Source organism: Seriola aureovittata, chromosome 14, assembly GCF_021018895.1.
Source record: "Seriola aureovittata isolate HTS-2021-v1 ecotype China chromosome 14, ASM2101889v1, whole genome shotgun sequence".
In the NCBI taxonomy this organism is placed as follows: domain Eukaryota; kingdom Metazoa; phylum Chordata; class Actinopteri; order Carangiformes; family Carangidae; genus Seriola; species Seriola aureovittata.
The window spans coordinates 9,477,919-9,502,533 of NC_079377.1; the positions used below are offsets into that span (position 1 = coordinate 9,477,919).

General features: G+C 40.9%; 2 protein-coding genes across 3 annotated transcripts; one reads left to right on the top strand and one right to left on the bottom strand.

Annotated features, from left to right (window-relative positions):
- Positions 1-630: 630 nt before the first annotated feature.
- On the bottom strand, positions 631-7,258 carry mlh1 (mutL homolog 1, colon cancer, nonpolyposis type 2 (E. coli)). 2 transcript variants are annotated; one of them, XM_056395137.1, is made up of 19 exons: positions 6,999-7,257; positions 6,640-6,730; positions 5,389-5,487; positions 5,214-5,287; positions 5,041-5,113; positions 4,863-4,954; positions 4,716-4,758; positions 4,497-4,585; positions 4,272-4,384; positions 4,074-4,167; positions 3,833-3,986; positions 3,269-3,606; positions 2,011-2,150; positions 1,792-1,900; positions 1,647-1,710; positions 1,406-1,570; positions 1,210-1,302; positions 1,009-1,119; positions 631-894 (listed from the first exon to the last, which is right to left on the bottom strand). In XM_056395137.1, exons 1-19 carry the CDS (start codon positions 7,103-7,105, stop codon positions 739-741), a joined length of 2,205 nt encoding a protein of 734 aa, XP_056251112.1. In that variant the 5' UTR covers positions 7,106-7,257; the 3' UTR covers positions 631-738. The 2 variants fall into 2 exon arrangements, with proteins under 2 accessions (XP_056251112.1, XP_056251111.1); XM_056395136.1 differs by having other exon boundaries at positions 1,647-1,900; positions 6,999-7,258.
- Positions 7,259-14,598: 7,340 nt separating this feature from the next.
- On the top strand, positions 14,599-23,448 carry fam83ha (family with sequence similarity 83 member Ha). The gene is made up of 6 exons (XM_056395654.1): positions 14,599-14,931; positions 15,648-16,099; positions 16,224-16,388; positions 17,782-17,906; positions 18,117-22,170; positions 22,269-23,448. Exons 2-6 carry the CDS (start codon positions 15,656-15,658, stop codon positions 22,278-22,280), a joined length of 4,800 nt encoding a protein of 1,599 aa, XP_056251629.1. The 5' UTR covers positions 14,599-14,931; positions 15,648-15,655; the 3' UTR covers positions 22,281-23,448.
- The last annotated feature ends 1,167 nt before the right edge of the window (positions 23,449-24,615 follow it).

Sequence of the window (24,615 nt, forward strand, 5' to 3'; positions counted from 1 at the left end):
TTTTCTACTTTTTCGAATCTGCATCATCAAAACGTGAGGTGTGGATGTGGATTTCTGATACCAATAGCCAGTGATATTTCAGAATATTTAATCTCACTTTTGTTGCAGTTTTGAATCACAGTAGGAAAGGACAAGGTCATTTTTTTTTCTATTTGAAATGTTCTTTTTTTATTCTCGACTCCGGCTTCCAGATTAGTTATTGTGACTGGAATAAAGACAGAGGCACAGTTAGGTACATTTCTTCTACAAAGGTTTTCCATCTCTCACTCAACTTTCCATACTCAAATACAGTTGATGTAAACCTGTAATTGTCCATGAAGTATTTGGTAGTGGAGGTTTTACTTTACCTCACACTGATCCCTCCTTACTGCACACATCTCTGAGTGACAGGGGAGATGTAGAAGTAATAAATTAAGCTTGTGTGCTGGCACATTTTAGGTATCGTTATGGGACTCATGACTCAGTTCTATTTTTCCTGGCTGCATGTCCCAAGTCTTACTTTTAGAAAACCATGTGAAGGCTTGGCCCTTTTAAATAGGCCATTCAGCACAACGGTTTCCTGTGAGAGAGCGGACCCTTTTATAAATCGTGGTATATGGTTTTTCCACACATAAAAATAAACATCTGAAGTTTTGTTTCATACGAAGAATTTATTTACAGCACAACTGTTACATCAAGTATACAAAGAGCAGCATGTAGGGTTGATTTTTTTTTTTAAGTCACATTTGATCATCAGATTCAGCACCTCTCAAACACTTTATAGAGATCAGGCAAGTTGGCGATCTGCAGCACTGTGCCGTCCTCACTGAAGTTCTTGGGAGGACTGAAGAGGGTTCGGAAGGCTTTGAAGATGATGTGCTCCACTTTCCAACGCCACGAGTTCGACTCACCACCCTGAAACAAATATTCCAAAACACATCACAGTTGTTTATTAAGTTTTTTTGATTTTTTTTTTGTCATTCATGTATCGTGTAAGGAATGGTAGAAAAATGCGGTCAACAATGACACCTGCTCCTCTCCCGGCTCAGCCTCCAGGATGTACTGCTTCCTGATGGAGTAGAACATGCTGCACTCCTTACTGAAGTCTCTGAAGCACTCCTTCTCGTTGTCCCAGTTCACCTGCACAACACCACCGAGCAAAAGTCTTCAGATACAGTTTGTGTTTCCAGAGTGTTGTCATAAATGAAGAGAGACTAACAAGGACTTCACCTCAGTGGCCAGGCGCAGGATGAACATGGGGAGACCTTCCATGATAGGAGTGTACTTGTCGAGCAGCAGTGGCAGTCCTGTTAAGTTTCCTTCCTACAATGAATGAGGCTCAATTTTACAACATGGCCTATTGTGAAGTAGCAGGCAAACTCGGGCAGCATGTAGGGTCAGCGCAGAAATAAACCCAGAGCCTGACCTGGTCTATCTCCATGGAGAAGTAGTCCTCTAGCATCTCGGCTTTCTTCTTCAAGAAGTCCACTATGTACTGAGCCAGGCCTTCTTTGGGTCCGTCCTCTTCTGTCCAGCCACTCTCCTCGCATTCCAGAGCCAACATGGCCAGATCATAGAGCGGAGCTGGAGTCTGAATGCACACAATCATTAAAATCACACATGCTGCACAATATCTTCTACTCACTCACAATCTAGACTTTACTCACAGATAGCCTCAGTACACCGAAGTTCCCAAAGTCGTAAGTCAGTATTTGGTAAAAAAGCTCCTGGCTGGAACCAAAAGAAGGAAATGAGACATAAAGCAGCAGGCTAAAAACACAGGAAATGAGCCATGTGTGTCCTGACTCTGACCTGAGTTTGGTGGTGTTGAGCAGATACAGTTTGGTGTGATGTTGAATCAGAGTCCACTGGGGATTGACGCAGCCAACAAACGAGTGGTTCTGCAGCATTTCTTGAAGACCTGAAGAAAATATATACAAACTGAAAAGAGCAAAATTGTGTCGAAAAGTAACATTTGATCTAATTTGAATTGTTTAGCTGGAATAGAAGACGATATCATGTTTTGTTTACCTTTGTGTGAATTCTCAGTGATCTCAGCTCTCAGCTCTTTGATGCTGGTCAGTTTTATGAATCGTCTCTTGGGCACGTCTGCAGCCGTCAGGTCCTCCTCTTCTTCTTTTTCCTCCTGCTGTTCTTTCCTCGAACGCTTCCTGGCTCACAATAACACACACACACACACACAGCTGTCACCATCTGGATACAGCACACTCTGCATGTTTACAGACACTTGTATTCTCAAGACAATAACTCAATGGGACACATTTAAGACTTAACAGGCTGTGAACATGTTTACACATTTTCATCAGAGATTACACTGCATTAATTACTTTTTTGGCCACATGGGGGCAGTGGGAAACCACTTTTTGATGATTATAACCTTGGCATGAGGTCATCTTCTAAGTTGTAATGACTTAGTTAGCAAGAAATTACCAATGTACACATCCAGCAGACACAGAGCAACATCAGCATTCATTTAGAGTTGTTAATAATTACCCTCTCCTTTAGGTTTCTACCAACTACTGAAGAAAATATCTGGGTCTTAAGCTGCTGAATATTTGACTTTTCTTCACCTGCTGGTCCCTAATGTTGCCTCTCTGCTCTTTTGTGCTGGGCAGGGGGTGTACTCTGGATTTATCCACACTTTTTTGCAGAAAACTGGATTACTGAGAGCACTGAGACCAAACCTTAGAGGAAATGTTTTTGCTGTAAAACAAAACAATATGCTTAAAGAGGAAAAAAAAACCTCCAGAGCTGTAGAGAGAGATAATACTATGTGGGTTCATCACTGTAAGTAACACCTTTCAAAAAGATAATAACGATACTCATAATCCTACTACTACTACTAATAATAATAATAATAATAATAACAATAATAATAATAATAATAATAATGACAATGACAATTATATGGTGGAGCTTAAAAAACCAGTCAACACATGCACCTACCATCTGTCAACCTGAAAATTCAGGTCAGTAGCAGGTAAACAAGCTGATATCTGTTACTGATTGAGCCAGAGAGGGATGATTCATTTTACGTTTGCATTACTCTTCCTGCTCTCTTACTCAACTCATTTGCCGCTATTCAGACTGAAGCCTCACGCAATGGGATCAATCATCTATCAAGAACTGTCCTGATCTGGCTTGCAAAAAAAAAAAAAAAAATCACATCTGAATTACTCATGTTGGCTCTGACTGAGTGTTTAATCCTCTGCTGAATACTGACCCGCCCAAACTGATGAATGATCCAGTTATGAAAGAAGTTAATCACCTTGGAACATCAAAAGCACTGATGCCATTTTCTTCCTCGCCTTCTGGCATCTCTGCCTCCTGCTGAGCCAAGGCCTCCAGCATATCAGCATCATCAGTCTCAACCATCTCTACGCTGTCGGGTTGGGCGGTTTTGGTCTCAGCCTCTTTCCTGCTGGGACCAGCTGGTTCGGGGTCAGGCGGCGGCTTCTCTTTCGGCTGGAGGAAGGCGTCCAGCTTCTGAGTGCGACAGTCGGTCCTCACCATCTGATGTGCGTAGACTCTCTCAGTAGAATCTGCCGTGGCGCTGGAGGACTTGACCTCAGTGCCACCTGAGACTGAGAGCCCTGGCAGCAACGTCTGCACAAACACACAGAGTATGTGTCCTAATACACTATTACACCCGGAAGTTTTTGTATCTTCAAGGAAAAAGAAAAAAAAAAAAAAAACACAAAACAAATCTGGGAGGAATGGATGTTTGGCAAAAAAAAGAAAATGTGGATGTGAAAACATGGACAGCTTATCAATTACTGTTGTAACAGTGCCGGTGCGAATTTACAGAAACAGTGATTAAGTCATATCGTACTTGGGTGAAATACGTGCGTGAGGAGTTGGAGCCCAGCAGTTTGCTCTCGATGTGCTTCTGAACACTCTCGATGACACTGTCTTCATGCAAGAAATGCACCTCATGTTTTGTGGGGTGAACGTTCACGTCTACATTCTGCGAGGCGATCTCTAAGCTGCGGTGATCAGACAGCATCAGTGAATATAAAATGAATTCAACCATGACAGAATCCATTCTAGAAAACAAATGCACATTTAGTTACCTGAGGTAAAGAAAAGGGTGTGTGTTCTTGGGAAGGTATGCAGCGTAAACTGTCTCGATCGCTTTCTTCAAAGCGCTCGACTCCACCAGACGATCTGAGACGTCACACATCACAATCTCCATTTAACAAAAGGGCTAACAAGATTAACTTATCTTCACCGGTGAGGTAGATTTCCAGTAACTTTTCCAGAATACGTACGGTTGATGAAGAGGACCAGGATGCATTTCTTGACTGAGTAGTTTGCATTTGAAATGTAGCCTTTCATCTTATAAGCAAGCTTCTGATCCTCACAGCCAACTTCGATCAGCTCCCTGGGAACATAGCGCAGAGTCAGTCATGCAGTCAGTGTTAAGATGATAAGAGATCGCATAACTGCAGAGAGCATCAAAGCAGATCTTTCTTTCTTTCTCAGTTGATTAATACCTGCTGACTGCATTGCCAAACACTGCTCGAATGTTATCCACTACACTCGCGTTGGGTAGAGTCCTCACGTCTGCCACAGTCTCTCCTTGCTGGAAAAGGAAAAGAAGAGTTGTAAAAACAGACCATTAATAATAGTGCCTTTTAACAAAGAACTTTTTTTTTATATATATTTTTTTAGTTTAATCTGATCAATCAAAGAAAAAAAAGAGGACATCTCACCTTTTTGACAGAGAAACTTTTTCCTGAATTGTGTATGGCGTACCTTCAAAACAGCATGGTAACATTAAATACAGAAAAAAAATCCAAACACTATGACATTCACCAACAAAAGCAGGAATTACGACACACAAAGGATGAAGCCCAGACCTGCTGACCACTTCTACAATCCTGGAGTACTCGTCACTGGGGCTCTTTAAAGCTTTCCTCCTGGTGGACACATTATAGAAGAGGTCCTCCACCTGCAGACGAGGAAAGCTAACTATTGGAGGTCTCTGAGAATCTATGAACTTCAATCTGTAAGAGGTGTTGTGTTCAATGGACTCACAAGAATCTGTGTTCCCTGGTTGCCAGCACATGGTTTAGGGGGACCTTTCAGCTTGCTATCGCTGTAGCTGGCTCTGCATGATAAAATAGAAGAGATCCACTATCTTTATACATGTTATCTTCAAAGAGGCAAGAAAGCAGATGAGTGAACCGTGATTTAAAATGTCTTCATACCTGTAGGCGCATTTAGCATCAGCTGTCTTGGTCGTTATGGTCACATGTGCAACGTGGCTTACACTAGCAAGGGCCTGCAACCAAGAAGAGTCAACAAATGTGATGGACAACAAAATGTATGGCAGGGTTTAATACCCAAAAGGCTGATAGGCTCAAAGCTAGCAGTGCGGCTCACCTCTCCTCTAAATCCATAGGTTGCAATGGCTGAGAGGTCCTCAAAAGTCTGGAGTTTGCTGGTGGTAAAACGCTCACAAACAATTTCCATATCTTCTTTCTGCATCAGTGAAAGAAAGCTATGTCAGGAATCAACTGGTTTAGTATGAACTGACAGCTTTACACTGAACAGGCACTTTATTAGGAACACCATACTAATACTGGGTAAGGCTTCATTTTGCTCTCAAAACAGCCTCAGCTCTTTGTGGCATGGATTACACAAGACGTTGGACACATTCCTTTAAGATTCTGGTCCATGTTGACATGACTGCATCACGTCATGTTTCAAGCTGCTAATCTCAAGTTCTACCACATCCCAAAGGTGCTTCACTGGATTCACATCTGGTGCTGGGGAGGTCATTTAAGTACACTGAACTCAATGTCATTTTCATGAAACCAGTTTGAGACAACTTTTGTTTTGTGACATGGTGCATTATCACGCTAGAAGCAGCCATTAAAAGATGGTTAATTGTGGCCATAAAGGAATGCACACTGGGATGCACAATACTCAGATAGACTGTGGCATTCAAACCATGGTTGATTGGTATTAAGGACTCAAGTGCGCCAAGAAAACATTCCCCACACCATTACACCACCACTATCAGCTTGGACTGTTGATACAAGGCAGTTTGGATCCATGGATTCATGCTGTTGATGCGAAATTCTGATCTTACCATTTGCTGCCTCAGCAGAAATCCAGATTCATCAGACCAGGCTATTTTGTTTTTCCAATTTTCACCTATCCAGAATCTTGAGGCAGATGGGCTACAACAGCAGACCACAGTTGTTGAGAGAGGTCATCTGAGTTATTATAGCTTTTTTGTTTTTGTATTTGACTGTGTGAAAATCTCAGGAGAAGAGCAGTTTCATCTGAAATACTCAAACCAGCCCATCCGGCACCAACAATCGTGCAACTGTCAAAGTCACTGAGATCATACTTTACCCTCCTTATGTTTGATGTGAACATCAACTAAAGCTCCTGCCCTGTATCTGCATTATGCTGCACTGCTGTCACGTGATTGGCTGATTGGATAATTGCATGAATAAGAAGGTGTACAGGTGTTCCTAATAAAATGCTGGGTGAGTGTAATCCTTTTGTCAGATGATAAACAATCAGACATGGTGAGAGGCCATACTCCATTTGAATACATGTTTGCAGCCACGCTCTTGACCTCTGCTCCCCTCATGTGGACGCCCGTGTCACGTCACCCACCCTGATGCCAGTGCCGTTGTCCTGAATCTGAAGGAGCTTCAGTCCGCCGTCTTTCACTGTCACCTGGATGTTGGTGGACTTGGCATCTAAACTGTGACATTGTAAAGCACAATTTGTAGTTATTATACAGCAAAATTACATTTTAAGATGACTTCCGGTCATCTTGAAGTGTCACTGGACTGTTACTATGCTACAGGTGTCGTTAAGCGGCTTTGACACAAATGTGATGTAAACAATGGTGGTTCCTGCCATATGTTGTCACTTTCATTGGTTTCAATGCTGGTTATTTAAGCCAATAGTCGAATATGTAACATTAGCTAACTTAATCAGAATTGATTATCATGTGGCAAGTCAGTTACCAGTTTTCAATCATTTCTTTGACGGCATTGGCAGGACGCTGGATAACTTCTCCCGCAGCTATCCGGTTGACAACAGTCTCGTCGAGCCTCCGGATAACTCCCGCCATGTTCACAGCGCTGCTGACCTAGTTTCAGAGTAGTTAAACAGCAAGTATTAGCTGTGAATACACATACACGTGGATAAAGAGGTGTATGTATATTTAGGCTAAAATGTAGCACGGCATAAGAAACGAAGCGTGCATGGGACCAGAGAGGAGAAACTAAAGAGGTCTCACTTACTCGGAGTATCAGAGTACGGAAGCCATTGTTTCTGTCATTCACTTTCCCAACATCTGCTGCATGGGCATTATTGAGAATTGGTAGAGAATTGCTTCACTACCCACTACAAACAGAAATCGCACAAAGTTTATGTTTTTATGTAGGCTAATGTATTGTGGCATATAAAACGTTTTGTTTTAGCGACTCATTTCTCACGACAAGGTGATTCATCTTCTTCAGTATAAACAATCTTTGATGACACAGCGCGGGGAGAAAGTGGGGGCGGGGCCTGCGTCTGTCGTAGGAGTACCAGCAAGACGTCATTCGTTGAAAGTCTTCTTCTCTGGTAAATATATTGTAACTACGTTGTAGCTCCGAAATACAGCGCCTCATAACGATTGATTAATAATGAATAAATCGATGTCCACATTATATTCTACTACACATTCAAACAAAAAGGATAAAAGTTAACTTCCTTATACATATTCTTAGTATGTATGTTACTGTGTACACCGAACAGTATAATATGACAATAAGCCTCCAACTCCTGTGGTAAAATAAAAAACACACATTCCTCTAGATTGTTCATGGTCTGCAAAAAGGTAAGAAGTCACAATCAATTACAGAATAGTACTTATCCTATGTTTGCAAGTTGGCAGCGAATTGTTGTGTAACTCCTATAAAAGTTAAGCAATGAAAAAAATGATCTTTGTTCAGATGTTATCAATGTTTTATTGTCTCTTTCAGTAGTAAGCTATTGAAGAATTGAGTTTTTACCATTAAGACATTGAAAAGTCCAAAGTCCACGTCCATTAATCTATGGTCACAACATTCCAACTAAATCCTTTGTATGTTAATTTAGCTCACTCCAACCAGAGTATTTAACCCATGATGGCGGGATCTCCATTGACTACTATTTATCGCGTGAGCAAGTTAAAATTAATACTAAATACAGTGTTGTTAAAAAATAATAAAAAATTTGTGTTAACACAGTTTTGGTGATCATGGCTTTGCCATCCCTGCACATTCACTTGTAAGTGATTCACTGAAATCTTCAACTGTGCACATAGTTGGCCAGACCACTTATGTGTCTGCATTCCTCACAGATCCATTGCCTTTTTAAGGGGATTTTTTTTTTTTATCAGCAGAACTGTGGTGGTCCAAAATCCAGAATCTGCAAAGATAAAACTGTTCTCAGAGATATTTTACGAGATGTTTTTTTAAAAAAAAAAGACAAATCAACACCATACTTATCATCTCTGATTTTTACAGTAGCTGCCAAAATTATGTTGCAAGGCTGCTGGCCTCAGGCCGGATGATCTCAACAGAATAAAATGCTGTGAGTAAGCTGTCCAGGGAGTGGCGCTGTTTGGATATCATGATCAGGCAGAGCATCTCAATGCAGTCCAACCTGAACTTAGTTCGGGCTAAATAAGAGTTGAAAGAGGAACATACTATCCTCAAGTACCCTCATAAAGAAAACTAATAAACTGCTGACAGCTTGTGAGAAATAAATTTGAGTTGACTTCCACCAGTCTATAATTAAAAACTCAGTCCAACAGTTTCAATTCAATATTCGTGTTGGATTTAAGAAGGAAACAAAAGAATATACACAATTAGTTGTGTGTATTTCAGAAAACCATAGAGATTTTAGTTAATTTGATTCCCCCACCCTTCTTTATCTACATTGTAAGCCTGGGTCGGTTTGTAGGGACTGAGACTGTGAGGGTGAAAATTAAAGGCGCTGTCCAAATACCCTCGGATAGAGTCTTTCGTGTCGACTTGTTAGAGCCTTGTTAGAAAACTCCAAAAGAAAAGGATATCTACAGCCAAATAAAGCAGCAGCTGAACAAAGTACAGTGTTATTTAAACTTTCGTTAGAACATGACGATGTTTGTGTTTGAAGCTTGAGGTGAGAAACAGACTGAGTTCACGCTCATGTAACATCATACTTCTGACCTGTTATCCTTCTTGATCTCTTAAATTCTGCCACATTCCAGGACAGCATCTGAACAAGGACATCTCAAACTGGGTGTTTCCTTGTAATCTACTGTATATTGCATTATACAAAGAAGCATAAAGTGCCTCCACATGCCATGAGAGCTAAATTGGCACGGTTTAGTAGTTCAGCAGCTTGTTATGCCAATGCATCTTCAGTGCCACGAACAATCTAACCACAGGCAGGACATAAACCACAAAAGTAAACGGTACAACCTGAAAGGTCACTGGAAGTATGAAAGGAAGTCCGCTTGGCACTGACAAGCAAGTGTCAGGTACTGTATGTAGGCTTCTTTTGCAGCTAAACCACAGGGTTGACCCGGAAATAATGCAGTGACATCGCTTTAATGTCAAGCACTTTTTTCCTATATTGATTATGATATCATTAATTACAGATGTTTGCTAGCTCACTTTGGTGTGGCGGATCCTATTATCGTTTAAGTTGCTCCACTGCTCCCTTTAGGCTGAGGGAAAACAACATTGTTGTGTCTTTGCATCTAAGATATATTGGGGGGAATAGGATGTCTGCCCAGGGATGTGTGTCCTTGACTCAATGCAGGACGTTCCAGTACGTGCTGCAGCTGCAGGATGTGCAACAGGATACAATACAATAGAGCTGGAAAGTAATCAGGCAAGTTGATGTAAGCATGACAACGCTGCAAAAATGTAAATCACGGTTGCCTGTTGCCTGTTTTTCATCTTTTGCAACAGTCATGACATAATCCTGGACAGCTATTCTCCCTGTAGTCTATGTAAATTTACTCTTTGAAAGGATGAAACTAAACATTGTCTCATGGAGTGCTTCAAACAACAAGAGTCTAGGTGGGGTCAGAACTGGTTGTGTATCTCTCAGGTCACTAAAGGCATCACTCTGCATTTTCTACGGCTGTCCTCACATTTTCTCATTCTAATGATGGAGCCACTGAAGCTCAGGTTACGACTATGTTAAAGAATTGCCACACCTGTTGCGACTTGCGATCTTCCACTTGTGATGACAGGCACATACAAGTATACAAGCTAATGTAATTGCTCCCACAATGCAAAGGTACACACAAGCTTTCACGTATACATGTATGCGCATAGACAGAAGGACAAAATGCATCTGAAGGAGATTTAAAAATAGAGAAAATAGAGACCTGATTCACATAATCCACAGATACACAGAACAAATACACTCTAAACACACAAACACTGTCAACAAGCAAGATGGCAGTCAAAGCAGACACAAATGAACACCTGCTGCTGAGTAGTACACTCAGTGTGTGAACTGAGGTCAGTATCCCGTTGCAGCAAAGTGTGCACCGCCCCTACATGGCCTCTAGATACAGGTTAAAGAAGAGGTGCCCATCCACATGCCCCTCAAACACAACCTGTGACCATTCCACGTCTTCATGCTGCTGTGTGTCTATACATTCCACACTGACAAGAGCATGTTGTTTTTACTGCTGTGCTTTTGTCTCACCTGTGTGTTTATGCCTGTTCCTTTCTCGACCAGTGAGGTGACGATCTCTGGCCTCCTCTAACAAAACTGCAGAGTGATCACTGCCATCAAGCCCAGCGACTGAAAGGTGTACAGTATCTCTAAGAGACACAAGATGTTGTGGGAATACAGTCATCTGTGGAATTTGTCATGGCCTCTCCAAGTGACAAATATAGAGGAGCCTGTCTTTCCTCTAATGATAAGGGTCGTCTCTCACTCATTCTAAATATAAAATAATCCCAAATGTAAAATAAATTTAAAATTTCTCCTCTAGTTCTCCTCTAGTTTTTAAATTATATCCAAGAATTTCAGAATCGCAGCTGAATCACAGGTAGTTTATGAATTTATGGACTATGTGTCAAGACAGTCATCCGTCCACTCCAACTTTAATGCAGCACTCATTTGAAAGTGTGCTAATTCGTCATTCTCTTAATTCCACCTTCATTATCTCTGTAGGCAAGCCTGATCTCACCTCCTTGAGAACTGCTAAGACTTCCTCTGCCTCTGTGTCAAATGATGCATCCAGAAATGGATTCTACAGCTGCTGCACTTCCTTTTTCCTCTTCTTCCTCCTCCTACTCTTTCCTTATCAGCGCCTCAAAAGCCCTGACACAAGTTGGAACAATAGATGAACACATACTTTCCCTTGTAAATAAAAAAAAATGTTTTGTCACTGCAGAACTAAAGTACTTTAACAGGGACTGTTCAGTAGATCTATTCACCACAAATACAAATTATTACATTACAAGTGTCTACAGCCATGCAAGTGGCCAAAAGCTAACATCAGCATGTTTACAAAAGCCATGCGAATATCCTGAAGTTTAAAAGGTAGGTAATCCTAACCCCTATAAATTTTTTTCCCTTTTCACCATCTTAATGTATAATATGTATGTAATTAGCACTAACACAAAGTAAGACTGAGGCTGATGTGAATGTCATTAGTTTTGATGATATTTTGTCATAAACCAAAGTACAGGACAAATTATATGTAAAGTTGAGGGATCGGCCTAAAATTCATCCTAAGGGGAAATATCTATTCAACATCTGATAGTTGAATAGATATTTCACTCAAAACCAGTGTCAACCTCATGGTGGTACTAGTGGAAAAGTAAGCAGCTCACCGAAGTCAATCGGATTCATCATGTGGGGACCATGAATCTGTGTACAAATCTTCATGGCAATCTATGCAATATTTGCAGTGGGCCAAGGATAGAGCTTTCAGGACCACCACAGTTAAAGTAGGCAACAGAGGAACATGCATTTGCTATGAAAACAGAGACGGTTCTATTAGAGAGGTATGAACATAGTAGATTTAGACTAGAGCAGTTCAAGACCAACCCAGGCATAGACATGTGAGTTCCCACATTAAAAAATGCCTGCCACCACCTGTCGTACCCCTCCCTACAATTGAAGTTATACTATTATGTTCATTATGAAAGCATTTTGTGGTCAGCTATTACTTTGAAGTTATACAGTTATCTTTCTGTTTAATTTTCTGTGTTGATAAATTGAATTTAAATGATACAAAGTTTCAAGATTTTATCCACACAACCAGCTACAACCAAGTACTGAGTACTTAATATTTATTAACAAAGTGTTATATACTGACCTCTCTCCAGTTCACACATGGGAGCCTCATTGTCGGGGTCTGATACATGGCACGCTGGATTTGTTGTTGAAACCCAAGCCTCTCAAGGTGCATCTATCACAGCTACACTGGTATGTAAGATGTTGATTATTGAACAGGATCAGCATAATGTGGAAGAGCCCATACTTTAATAAAAATGGACTGTTTACACTAAAATGTCATAAATCTGAGTATATATCAGGCATGAACGGTATCTCGTAACACTTGGAGTAAACCAGACTTATTCTACAAGGCCTCCATGTACACACAGTTATCAGCTGAATCTAAAAGGCTCTGCTGTCTACTACAATATTTGTTTACCACAGGAGATACTGCGTTTTTGTTCACCTTCAACAATAAGCACGGTTCATTTTGACATTGTGTTATCGCATAAATCATATCTCTGTATGTTTGACTCACACATTCCTGGTTAAATGGAGGGGTAGGGTTCCAGCACTGAGTCAGTGCTTGGTCAAGTTCATGTTTCATAATCAAGGCTGTCAGTCACAAAACCAAAAGGTAGAACACCAAATGTCTATTTTTCTGTGAGCCGCAGGGGTTAGAAGTGTGCTGCGGTGAATGCTGCTCATGGTATGTAGTGTAACAACTATCTATGATCCGAGTGAGCATTCATTTTAATGTTTCTATTCCAACTTCTCCTCTGTGTGTCTTGGGTGGTGCCTGGAGGGAACAATAAGGGATTGTCTTCAAGTCTTCACTTGAGCAGCTACATTGCATCACTTCCTTTACTTTAGTTACATCAGATTTCATCCTGACCAGGCTATTTTAGGTCTGACTGTGGAGCAACCCTTGAAGGAAAAACACTGTATTAAGTCTATCCACCTCTCTCCTTTCAGGGTTTGACAAAACATGAGCTATGAGGTACTATCTTGGGATCTTAAATGGCTTTCCTCTAACTTCAAAGCTAGGTTTCCACATTAGCACTCTCACTAACCCACAAGGTAAAGATATATCACAGCCTCTCTCTGTAATATCGCTAGTAATGTAAATGTGCAAGGAAATTGTTAATTAACCATGAAAGGACATGAAGGAATGAATTTTGGCACCATGTCGGCAGTAAAAGCCTTTCCCTCAGGCTTTGAGGCTCTGTCCTGGAAACTTTGTGATGCTCTGCTGTTTATTATGTGTTATTACTGCCTCTGTTGTTGACATCCTCATCATAGTAAGAAATTTGATGTTAACACATGATGACGTTTATTTCTACCATCCATGCATCTAAGTTAATACCACACAAATGACACACTACACTCTTTACTAGAGGCTGACCGCCTGATAGCATTCCCATCGTAGGTACTGTTCTGTTACCTAGCCACTTCTAGCCATTTTATTGAGATCAAAATAGACAAAATATAATGCAGGTCTTATCATTTTTGCCTAGCCATACCCCCATGCACAGATAGATGTATAGGTAAAGGGGACATAGTGTAGGGGGCTTATGATGTCACTCACTTAATGACCATGTAAGAGTTTAAGAGGTAGCCTGTTGTATACATTTACCAATGAAAACCCTATAGCTTAAGCTAATTAGATTTGATTATATGTTGCTATTCATATTCCTCAAGTGTGATTTGTTAATGCATATAATTAGGTGCCACCCTTTTTATAAAATGCTGTTCAATAAGTCACTATTTACAAAAGGTTTAGAAGCAGGGCTGAATTAATTTGCAAAAATCAGCAATGGGCCCTTACTGACCACCTAGATCATTGTGTATGCAGATTTCTTTAAGGTAATTTTACTAACCAAAAAGGTATATAGGAATATGTCCCATGTAAGCCCAATAACTGAATCTAAATCTGATCTAAAAAGCATGAGTAAATCATTAGCTAACAATTTATAATGCCATTAGTTACAGCTTATAAAACCCTTTAAAAGGTGCCTCATTAGGAAGTGGCACATTTGTGGTCACTTTGGTCTCTTGATCTTTGCTCACTTTGTATGACAGTAGCTCGATAGTTCAGTTTAATTCATTGGAATGTCACAGCATTGATATTTCACAACAAAGTTGGGTTATACCTGTAAAAGACAGGTGAGAATGTCCGGGTGAAATGATGAATAATATAAGATTGAGTAATGATAAAGGCTTTAAATATTAATGAACATGAGAGGTGAGTTTATGGGCCGGTCATTACCTGATATAAAACGATAAAGCAGTTCATAGTAGCAGCAGTTACTCAGCTGGAGCCGCAGTGGGCAGATAACAGATGTGCAGAGTTCAGCTGCCTCGGGACAAGCATGGACACAGACACAGAGCTGTGAAGAGCAGAAGTGAACAAACTGTGGAGCCCCAGTCGAGGCGGGGCGAATTCTGTCGACTGCAGTTTTCCTCTGAGGGCTCTGTCTCAAATATTCTCGCCGACATGCCTCGAGCATGACAATAAACTGGTTTAGCTGGGTGAAGGGGGGAAAAACAATGTAACTCAACTCTTTCGATAAGTCCCACCTGGACTAGACGCACGACGCAATTGCGGAGGAAAACGCGGCGAAGAAGACAAGATGACTGGCTTAAAGTTTAACCGACGAGAGGATTGACGACGTGAATATTAGTGAGGTGAGTTCTCCAAATAACGTTAGGCCATAACTGTATTATATAGATAAATAATGAGTTTAGGACCCGGATCTTAACATATGGACAGCGCACGCGGACCTGTGCTTACAGTACTTCGCTCTTTTTAAAGTTTCTGACATGTCATCTAGTGGAAAGACGTTTGTACAGTTCTTGGTAAGACCCCCAGGACTTAAAAATCGGTTACAAAAAACTGTTCAGTCGGTGATCTATTCCGTTTTTAGGTTCTTATGTGTTTTGTTTGAACCTTGGGGTTTACTTTCGGTATTTCTCATATATGTCGCTTTACTTGAACTTGCAAATGGAGACTTTTGGGATTTTGGTCAGAGGGAGGAGCCACACCCATAATCATCTATCCTGTGGTCAGATTCCATCTTCCCCTCTGCTATGTTTGATTCGTCTTCTATAGTATTGTACCGAAGGGTCCCTGTGATTATGGCTCCATCTCTTGTCTGCAGATTCTGCAGATATGACCAGGATGAGCTGAACCCAGTGACTTAAAGCTTCTAGGGTAAAATAGCTGTAGAGCTGACATAGATGATTGGATTAAATATTGTAACATTAATACAATAGTATCTGATTTTGAAATACAGTTGAATTATCGTTCAGCACTCTAGTTGAAAGAGATGTGTGGTGTGGAAAGTATTCATACTAAAATACAATAAATTTATCACGTCTTCTTTTTCCCTTACCCTCCATAGACAACAGTATGGCACGTCGCTCTCAGTGCTCATCTGCCGGGGATAACCCCCTGGATCCCAACTACCTCCCTCCTCACTACCGGGAAGAGTACCGCTTAGCTATTGACGCACTGGTTGAGGAGGATTTGGAAGGATACTACAAGTTCCTCCAAAAAGATGATGTGGTGGACTTCCTGTGTACACCTGAGATTCAGTATATTCAGAGCTCTCTTCAGGTCCCTCAGCAGAGCCACCACCCTGAACAACATTTTCTGGAGACTGGGGGAGATGGCTCTTCAGACACTTACTGGCCGATTCACTCTGACCTGGATGTCCCAGGTTTGGACCTTGGCTGGCCTCAGCTGCATCCCTTCATTGGGCCCACAGAGGTCACCACTCTGGTCAACCCTCCAGAGCCCGACATGCCGAGTATCAAGGAGCAGGCCAGAAGACTTATCAAGAATGCTCAGCAGGTCGGCCTTTCACCTTCTTTATAAATGGATACTTCATGCCAAACTTGACTTTGAATTGTCAACATCAAACTGTCCTGACAGTTTTGTTTTCAAACCGGTTCTGTTTGTGTCTTTACCCTCTTAGGTCATTGCTGTAGTGATGGACATGTTTACTGATGTTGACATTTTGGCGGATATTCTCAGTGCTGCCATGAGGAATGTTGCTGTCTACATCCTTTTAGACGAGCAGAATGCACATCACTTTGTCAACATGGTGTCCAACTGCAGGGTCAATCTACAGAGCATCCAAGTGAGTGAATATTCCTTAAAAATATTACATTACAATTTGATACAGACACTTTAATGAAGCTGCATTATAACACTAAATTCAATAAACAAAACAGAAAAGTACATTTATGAATGCAGTAACATTTAATTAACTACTTTTATATTCATTACACTTTGACTACAGTTTGACTACAGAAGCTGAAAAACATGAAATATGCTGATTCAGTTTTAAATACTTAAAGGTATAGTGATATTCTGTATTTTTCTTATTAACAAATCCCATGAAAAGATCAAATACATCAATGAACTGATCCAACTAACAAGTATTGTCTGTGTATCTAAAGCATGATATAGTTTATTCCTCTGTGCCGCAGAGCTAGAAAACCTCTTGAAAACATTATTGAGCCACATTGCTGCATTGGGTGTTTCTTCATTATAATGAGCATAGGCATTGTAGTTTTATTTTTATACATTCCCATGTTTACTGAGTAGCCGCTGTTAATTTTCACTGCAGCACCAAATATATAGTTTAAAAAGAGTGACCAGTTGTTGCAAATGTTGAAATGTATTTTTGCAGCCTCTTTTTAAAGATTTACATCTATGGCAGGAATGAATGGGCTTGGAGCTTAAAGAAACAAACAGGGAAGGGGAAGTTGCAAAGTACTCAGAGCCATTTTGGTCTTTTCATGGTATTTGTTGACAGTAGCAGAAATATAGAACACTGCTACTCATACTGTTTACCAGGCTTACTCCATCCATTTTAGGAGAACTTGAGAAGAAACGCTCAAGTACTGTGGGTACACCACAGCTGTTAGTAGAGGTGACCCAATAAAACAAATAAAGAGAACTTGCCAGCCGACTATTAGAAATCTATCACATCCTATTTTTAGAAAGTCAGATATTTAATAGCACCTTGAGTCTTACATGCTATATAACATCATAATTGCTTATGATGTTTTTTCTTGTGTGTTACTTTATCTTGTTTGTCATTTGCTTTAAATGCTGTATACGGTATGTTTGCTTACTGTGTATGCTTTATGCCTCATGTGTATGCCTATAACACTATGCTATGCTGTCTTTTGTAATGCTGAGTTTCTTCTGTCAGATTTGTTTTTATGTGAGCTGAAATGCAGCCATTTGAAGAAATCTGGTGCATTTACATAACATTCATGTTAATTAATATGTATTGTCCCTGATATATATGGTGAATATAAATGTTAAAGGATTTTCCCATCGATAGAAATCACAGTAACTGCATTTTACCGTAAAAGGGAACTTGAAATGCAGCCATTTTCTATCTTCTGATCTCAAAGGTGTTTGTGCTAATGCAATACTGCCACCTAGCTTGAATTGCAATCAACAACACTAACACCGCTAGATGTACTACTTGGGTTCAATATATATGTGTCTTGCAGTTTTTACGTGTGAGAACAGTGTCTGGCATCACGTATCACTGCCGCTCAGGGAAATCCTTTAAAGGTCAGATGATGGATCGCTTCTTGTTGACAGACTGCAGGGCTGTGTTGAGTGGAAACTTCAGGTGAGGCCATTTAAAATTGTCACAGAAAGTCATACCTCTACACTTCACGCCATACAATGATTTGACAAATACATTTATATTCAGATTTTTTTTAATGAATGTAATCAATTTGCATGTATTTGCGTGAAAAAACTGACATGAGTATGCAATACTCTTACAATGAATGAAGTGCTTCTGTTAATTCCCACTTTTTGTCATGTTTTTGTACAGCTTCATGTGGTCTTTTGAGAAGCTCCACCGCTGCATGGCACACCTTTTCCTTGGACAGCTCGTAGCAACCTTTGATGAAGAGTTTCGGATTCTGTTTGCTCAGTCCCAACCACTGATGATTGAAAATGTGCCCACTCCAATGGAAGAGTTTAGCCTTTTACAAAAGAGGCAATACCCAAGCGAACGAACATCATTGTACAGAGATCCTAGGAAATTTCTATCACTGGAAACTGTTCATCCAGATGACCGGGTTAGACATTCCTGTGATGAACGTATGGATGTGGATTGGAGAATGATACCACTTAAAAGGCAGGGATCCCTGCATGGCCCTTCAGATATGTACAGGTTTCCCTCCCAGCAATCTCACATGGATCCGCCTTTTGATCAGGGTTCCCCCAGGAAGCCCATGATGGAAAATGCTGCCTTCAAACGTCACAGTTATGCTGAAGGTGTTCATGGTAGATTCTCTTACCCGTTCTTGCAGCAACAGGGAATGCCAGAGCCTGAGAACCAGGGAAGGAAGTTTCACAGGGGGCAGCAGCCCTATCCAGGGTCCGGACCAGGACCAGAAGCAGATTACAGTGGCTATGACAAGTTCTGGAACCAAGACCATCATTCAGCAGATCAATACTCTGAATCTGGTTTACCACAAGAGAGGCAACCGTCTGATAACTTTGACCCTGTGCTTAACTATTTATCATCTACCAGAAATGTGGACTTTGACCAGGGCTCGGAGAAATTACCTGCAGCAGATTTACCATTCAGTTCATCTCACCCTAGAAGACTGAGCTTAGGCCAGCCATATGCCTGTCAAACCTCTCCCACCGCTTCAAATCCAACTGATCAGAAGCAGTTTTTCCCGGAGCCTAACACTGACCGCAAGGATCCTACAGTGAAACGAGGGCTAAGAAACTGGAGGATTAGCTCATACCTCAGTGCATATGATAATCCAGGAGATGAAGGCCTCCCACTGATGCCAACTCAGGCACCAGACCCTTTTGAAGAGCCTTCAAACCCCATACAACAAATAGCACCAGGAACAGATGTGTCATTTCCTAAAATCCCAAATGTTAGAGAGTTTAAGGTTCCTGCGATGCCCAGGGCAAGTCACCTGCCGAATTATATGAAAACCACTGTACGAGAGCAGTCAAAGAAATTGCCTGATGAACCTACTGCAGTGGCAGCAGAATCTAAAACAACACCAACACCTTCAGAATCATCGTCCACAGCTGAAGGGGAAAAGACGGAGGAAGCAGAACAAAAAGAAACAAAAACCACCGGTCTACGAAGGGAGGAGTCATTCCGTAGGAAGTACAATGCTGCAGTGCCAAGGAGCTCCAGGTTAAGATCCTCTCTGATATTCAGCTCTCTTGAGCAGCAGCATGCTCAAGATACCAAAACTGCTCCAGGCCAACAGGATGAGGAAAGTGACACAAACGAAGCAGAACAGACCAAATTACCTTTTGTTTCACAGGTTTTAGGAAAAAGGCGACCTGCAAGAGAACCTTTTGAATGGAGCCGTTACATAAAGTCAGCCACAGAAACGTCCAAACCAGACAATGAAACCAGTAAAGCAGATGATAAAGATACATCAAAGGAAGAAAATTCAAAGGATCCAGATACACAGAAAACAGATTCTTCACCATCAATGCCCCAATCCAAGCCTTCTGAAAACAAAACTGATCAACCAGTACAACCACATAAATCTTTGCTCACCACTCCATTGAATATAGATATGAATGATCCTGATAAGAGGCTCTTGTTCTTCAAAGAGTTGGCAGCAAAACGCAAAGCCGCTAAGGCAGCAGAAGCTGAAAAGAGCAAAGACAAGGCTCCGATGAAACCACCAAGTGAGCTAAAAACCAATACCACTGTTAAAAAGGAGGAACTTGAACCGAAAGAAAACTCAGAAAAGATGGCTAATACTTCACTGTCTGTGGGTTTATCCCCAAAAAATGTTACTGCAGATGATGCAAATAAAACAGTAGCCACAGAAGCCTGTGAGTCAGTCAGTCTGTCTTTAGATGCCAGTGATAAGACCAACAAGCATGACAGTCATGTCAAAAATGAACCCAGTATCTCCCAAAGTTGTAAAGAGGAGGAAACCAGAGTTTCAACTGTTACAGAGAAGACAGAGCTGAAAAGCAGCCAACCAGGAGCTTCTCTGCTTGTTTCTGCAGAAACAGAATCTCCTCCAAACAAACCTCCTGAAGACCCAAAGCTGTCAACACCCGCTGTAAAAGAGAGTAGCCCAAGTCATCCACCTACACCAACAAATGCTACCCCTGCTACTGCTCCTTCTCTTGTGCAAGGTACTGATGAAAGTGAAAGCCCAAAGCTTAATTCTACCTCAAAGGAGTCCAGTTCACTCCCTCCTAGTTCAGTGGAGGTCCCACCATCTTCTGCATCTGCTGTATTGAATTCTAACACCCAAAATCCTGAATCAGTTCAGTTAGAAACCAGCATCTCCTCCCCTGCACCTGAACAGCAGACTGGATCAGAGTTGAGCTCTTGTGACCAATCAGTTAAAAGCTCTTTCTCTGATCACATTCTGTCAGATTCTGGTACACAGATCAGTCCAAGTCCTCCAACCTCGAAATCTGCTCCTCTTTCCACCCCTGAAGAGACTTTATCTTCTAATGTTACCCCAAAAGACTCCAGCTCCACCCCCTCCTACAGCATATTGTCTCCAAATTCTGATGAAACAGAAGCACCGGAATCTGTCAGCTCCTCACCATGTGAGTCACTCCAAACAACTGACAAAACTTCTACAGTATCTACAGAGTCTAAGCAAGCTCATCCAGATCCTGTTTCCCAGTCTATGTTGTCTGAGAACCCTTCAGCAGTTGTCTCTGCACATGTGGAATCTGATATTTCTCCTGATGCATATGCTGCTTGTGCAGAACCAAACACATCCTCGTTACAGTCCACCACAAAGACAAACTCTGAAAAATCTTGTGCTCCTACACCTTTGGAAAAATGTGTACCTGAACCAGAAAATGACTCTGTTCTAAAGGCTGTTGCAGAGGAATCTGAGGTAAGATCCTCAAAGGACATCAAAGCTGATAGCACACCACCTAGTCTTAGCCCCTCATCACCCAAGTCAGGTTTACCTAATGTATCTGATCTGGGAAGTTCTCCTATTGTTTCCCAGTCCATAACAAATGCATCTCCACAAGATGCATTAACACATACAGCCACTCCCTCTGAACTTAACCTGACAGGATCTGTCGCTCCTGCTCCTGTTGAAACAGAGTGCTCTTCTCCTCTAACTGACTCAGTTGGATCAGTTTTGTCCCCTGGGGCTAAAAAAACAGAAACCAACATGTCTACATTGTGCAGCCCCTCAGATACACCCTCTCTTCCCAAGATTACAACAGACTCGAACAAAATTCCAATGCTCCCATCAACAGAAGCTTCTAGAGCAACTGAGCCTACCTCAAAAACCCCAACAGAGCCAGAGCCAACCCCTGAATCTGTGACTTCTGAAAGCCAACCTTCAGAGCCACCCGTGCCTGCTGAAAATAGTAAAGTAGACCATCAGAGTGAAGTAAGCAAAGAGCCTGAATTGCCCGACCCTGTTGAGAAAAATCCAGAGGACACTGAGGCCACAAATAAGATCAATAAAAGCACTACGCAGGAATCTGTCAAAAGTGAAAAAACAAATGACCAAGTAAGGCAAAATAACCGCTCTGAACCGGCAGAGATCACAACAGAAGAAGTCGTTCCTCTGTCACCACACTCCAAGCAGCCAAAGTCTCGCTACCACTCATCAACAGCCAACGTGCTCTCAAGCAGCAACCTCAGAGACGATACAAAGCTGCTTCTAGAGCAGATTTCTGCAAATAGCCAGAGCAGGAACGAGGCCACCAAGGAGTCTCCTGTCACTGATGACGAGAAAGAAGATGAAGCTGACAAAAATGCCAAAAGGGAGAAAGAAAGAGGGATCAGGACACTCAGCAGAGGGCAGCCTAAGTCATCACAGGAAAGGGATAAGCTGCTGGAGAAGATCCAGAGCATGAGGAAGGAGAGGAAAGTTTACAGTCGATTTGAGGTATGAATACATAAGACACCATTGTTACCATCACCTATTTAAATGCACCTTTGTTTGCCTATGGGATAAATCATTTTGTGTCTCTGCTACTTTCACAGATGGCACCTTAACCGGTATTTAAAGAAAGTTAAGAGAAAAAACAGTGCGCACAGTAAGTGTAGGAAGAAGGTGAGCTCAAGTAAAAACTTTGAATGATGAACAACACATGCTCTCACCGAACACATGAACTTCAAGGGGTAAAACTAATACAAAATAATACAAACCTGTTGTCCAAGTGACATACTATGTTCAACAAAGGGCTTCTTACTGTGGGTGAATTGCCAAGTTGCTACCAGTGAGAAGTACATGGACTGAGAACATATGTGGGTTTAAATACGGTTTTACTGACTGCATGGGTAAAGTGCAATGTGTGCAACAGATTTTTTCTATAATTATTCCTGTCTTTTTTTTTTTTTTTTTTAAAGCATTGACAGCCATTACATAAATGTCAGCTGGTTTTCAGGCAAAATGTGATGTTAAAGTGTAATAGATGATCTAAAATAGTCAGAAAACCGTAGTTTTTATTATAGTGTTTCACAATCATGTTAAATAGAAGATGATTATTACACATAGCCTACATGTATTTGTGAAATAGGTGGATATTTAAATTCATATCCATGAAAGGCTGATATTGTTTTCATGTAAATAAATTGAAACTTTAATTCTTTGTAATCTGAATTATACATTGAATTTAAAATGGAAATAAACCTGAGAGGATACCATCTTAAACATATGTACAATATAACTGTGTAAATTATTGCACACTATACAGTATGTAGTGTTTTTGGTTTCTTTTTTCTATTCAATATTGTTTAATAGGAATCGTTGAGGTTACATGTCATTTTTAAAAGCTACATCTGGTTGATTTAAAGGATTATTTCACCACAATTACCTAAATCATCCAAAGTATTTATACACAGTAAAATAAATTGTTTTTATTTTGATGATATATGAAACACTTGCTTTTAAAGTGTTTAAATTTGGCCATTCAAAGCCAAAGCTATCTGAAAATATGGGTTTTTTTGTAATTTGCTACAACTAACCCTTTAACTGTCTCTGAACATCTGCCTGACCCTGTAATTTAAATGAAAACTTGCCATACCTGTACATTAAAACAAGAAATTCTAAAACCACAAAGAATTTACATAACAGTAGGTAGAGTTGTGCTTATTATTATGGATTTATAATACGTATCTTCTGCAACATTTTATATTTGTAAATAAAGTTTCTTAAAAATTAGTTTTTCTGGCTCCTGTGTGTCTGATGTTGCAAAAGCAAGTTACTTATAGAAGCCAAACTGGTTCAGTTAAAGAGATAAGGAAAGTATTATTATTACATATATCATAAAAGGTGTTTTTCACAGCAGACATTTTGACTTCTCATAACAGAGAAAGCACAGTGTGAATTATTTTTCTTCTTCAGCTTAATAAGTTGATCTGTGCAGCTGCAAAAGTGACCAACTTATACTTCATGTAATTTTTTGCAAGTTCACAGATATGTTATACACAGATTTTGGTCATGTATCGTAGTTTGCACTATACCACACGTTAAAGAATCACCTCTATCTTGATTTCATCATGAGAAACACATCATGGTTATATCATTATGACTTATTTAACTAGTGATTCTCAAGATTACACAAGCTGTCCCAACATCTCATGAGTGTCTCACCACTTTCCTCCATCACCACCCTCAGGCCAAAACATGCATTAACGTAAACATTAATGATCATTCATTCATTCATTCATTTTCTACCGCTTATCCTCTAGTAGGGTCGCGGGGGGGCTGGAGCCTGTCCCAGCATCTTTTCGGGCGAGAGGCGGGGTACGCCCTGGACAGGTCGCCAGTCCATCGCAGGGTAAACACATAGAGACAGACAACCATTCACACTCACAGCCACACCTATGGTCAATTTAGAGTATCCGATTAGCCTAGTCCCCATTTTGCATGTCTTTGGACTGTGGGAGGAAGCCGGAGTACCCGGAGAGAACCCACACTTGCACGGGGAGAACATGCAAACTCCACACAGAAAGATCCCACGGCCGAGCCGGGACTCGAACCCGGAACCTTCTTGCTGTGAGGCGACAGCGCTAACCACTGCACCACCGTGCAGCCCCATTAATGATCACCATGTGGAAAATAATTGCAGTGTTGAAGGATTGAATCATTTTTTGTTTATTTCATAACAATAAAAAAAAAGAAATGATCCCAGCCCTCATGCAATTATGCCATCGGACATATCCTTTGTGTCAATATGTTTCGTTTCCCCTCCACAGGAAGGTCAAAGGTCAAAGGTCATGCACAACGGCTAAACAACATACCTGATGCTGACATGGATTTTAGTGTCGCTCAAAGAAACCTCAGAGCCACCTTGTAGCCTGTCATAATCACTTCTAGTGTCTTTAT

Bases quoted from the DNA above. Each gene is read 5' to 3' on its own strand.
- mlh1 (XM_056395136.1), bottom strand. From the start codon at position 7,105: ATGGCGGGAGTTATCCGGAGGCTCGACGAGACTGTTGTCAACCGGATA. The intron at 4,586-4,715 runs GTGAGATGTCCT...TTCCTTTTCCAG, and splicing joins AAAGTTTCTCTGTCAAAAAG to CAAGGAGAGACTGTGGCAGA. The intron at 1,120-1,209 runs GTGAAGTCCTTG...GGTGTTGTGCAG, and splicing joins TCCTGCGCCTGGCCACTGAG to GTGAACTGGGACAACGAGAA.
- fam83ha (XM_056395654.1), top strand. From the start codon at position 15,656: ATGGCACGTCGCTCTCAGTGCTCATCTGCCGGGGATAACCCCCTGGAT. The intron at 16,389-17,781 runs GTGAGTGAATAT...TGTGTCTTGCAG, and splicing joins TCAATCTACAGAGCATCCAA to TTTTTACGTGTGAGAACAGT. The intron at 17,907-18,116 runs GTGAGGCCATTT...GTTTTTGTACAG, and splicing joins GTGTTGAGTGGAAACTTCAG to CTTCATGTGGTCTTTTGAGA.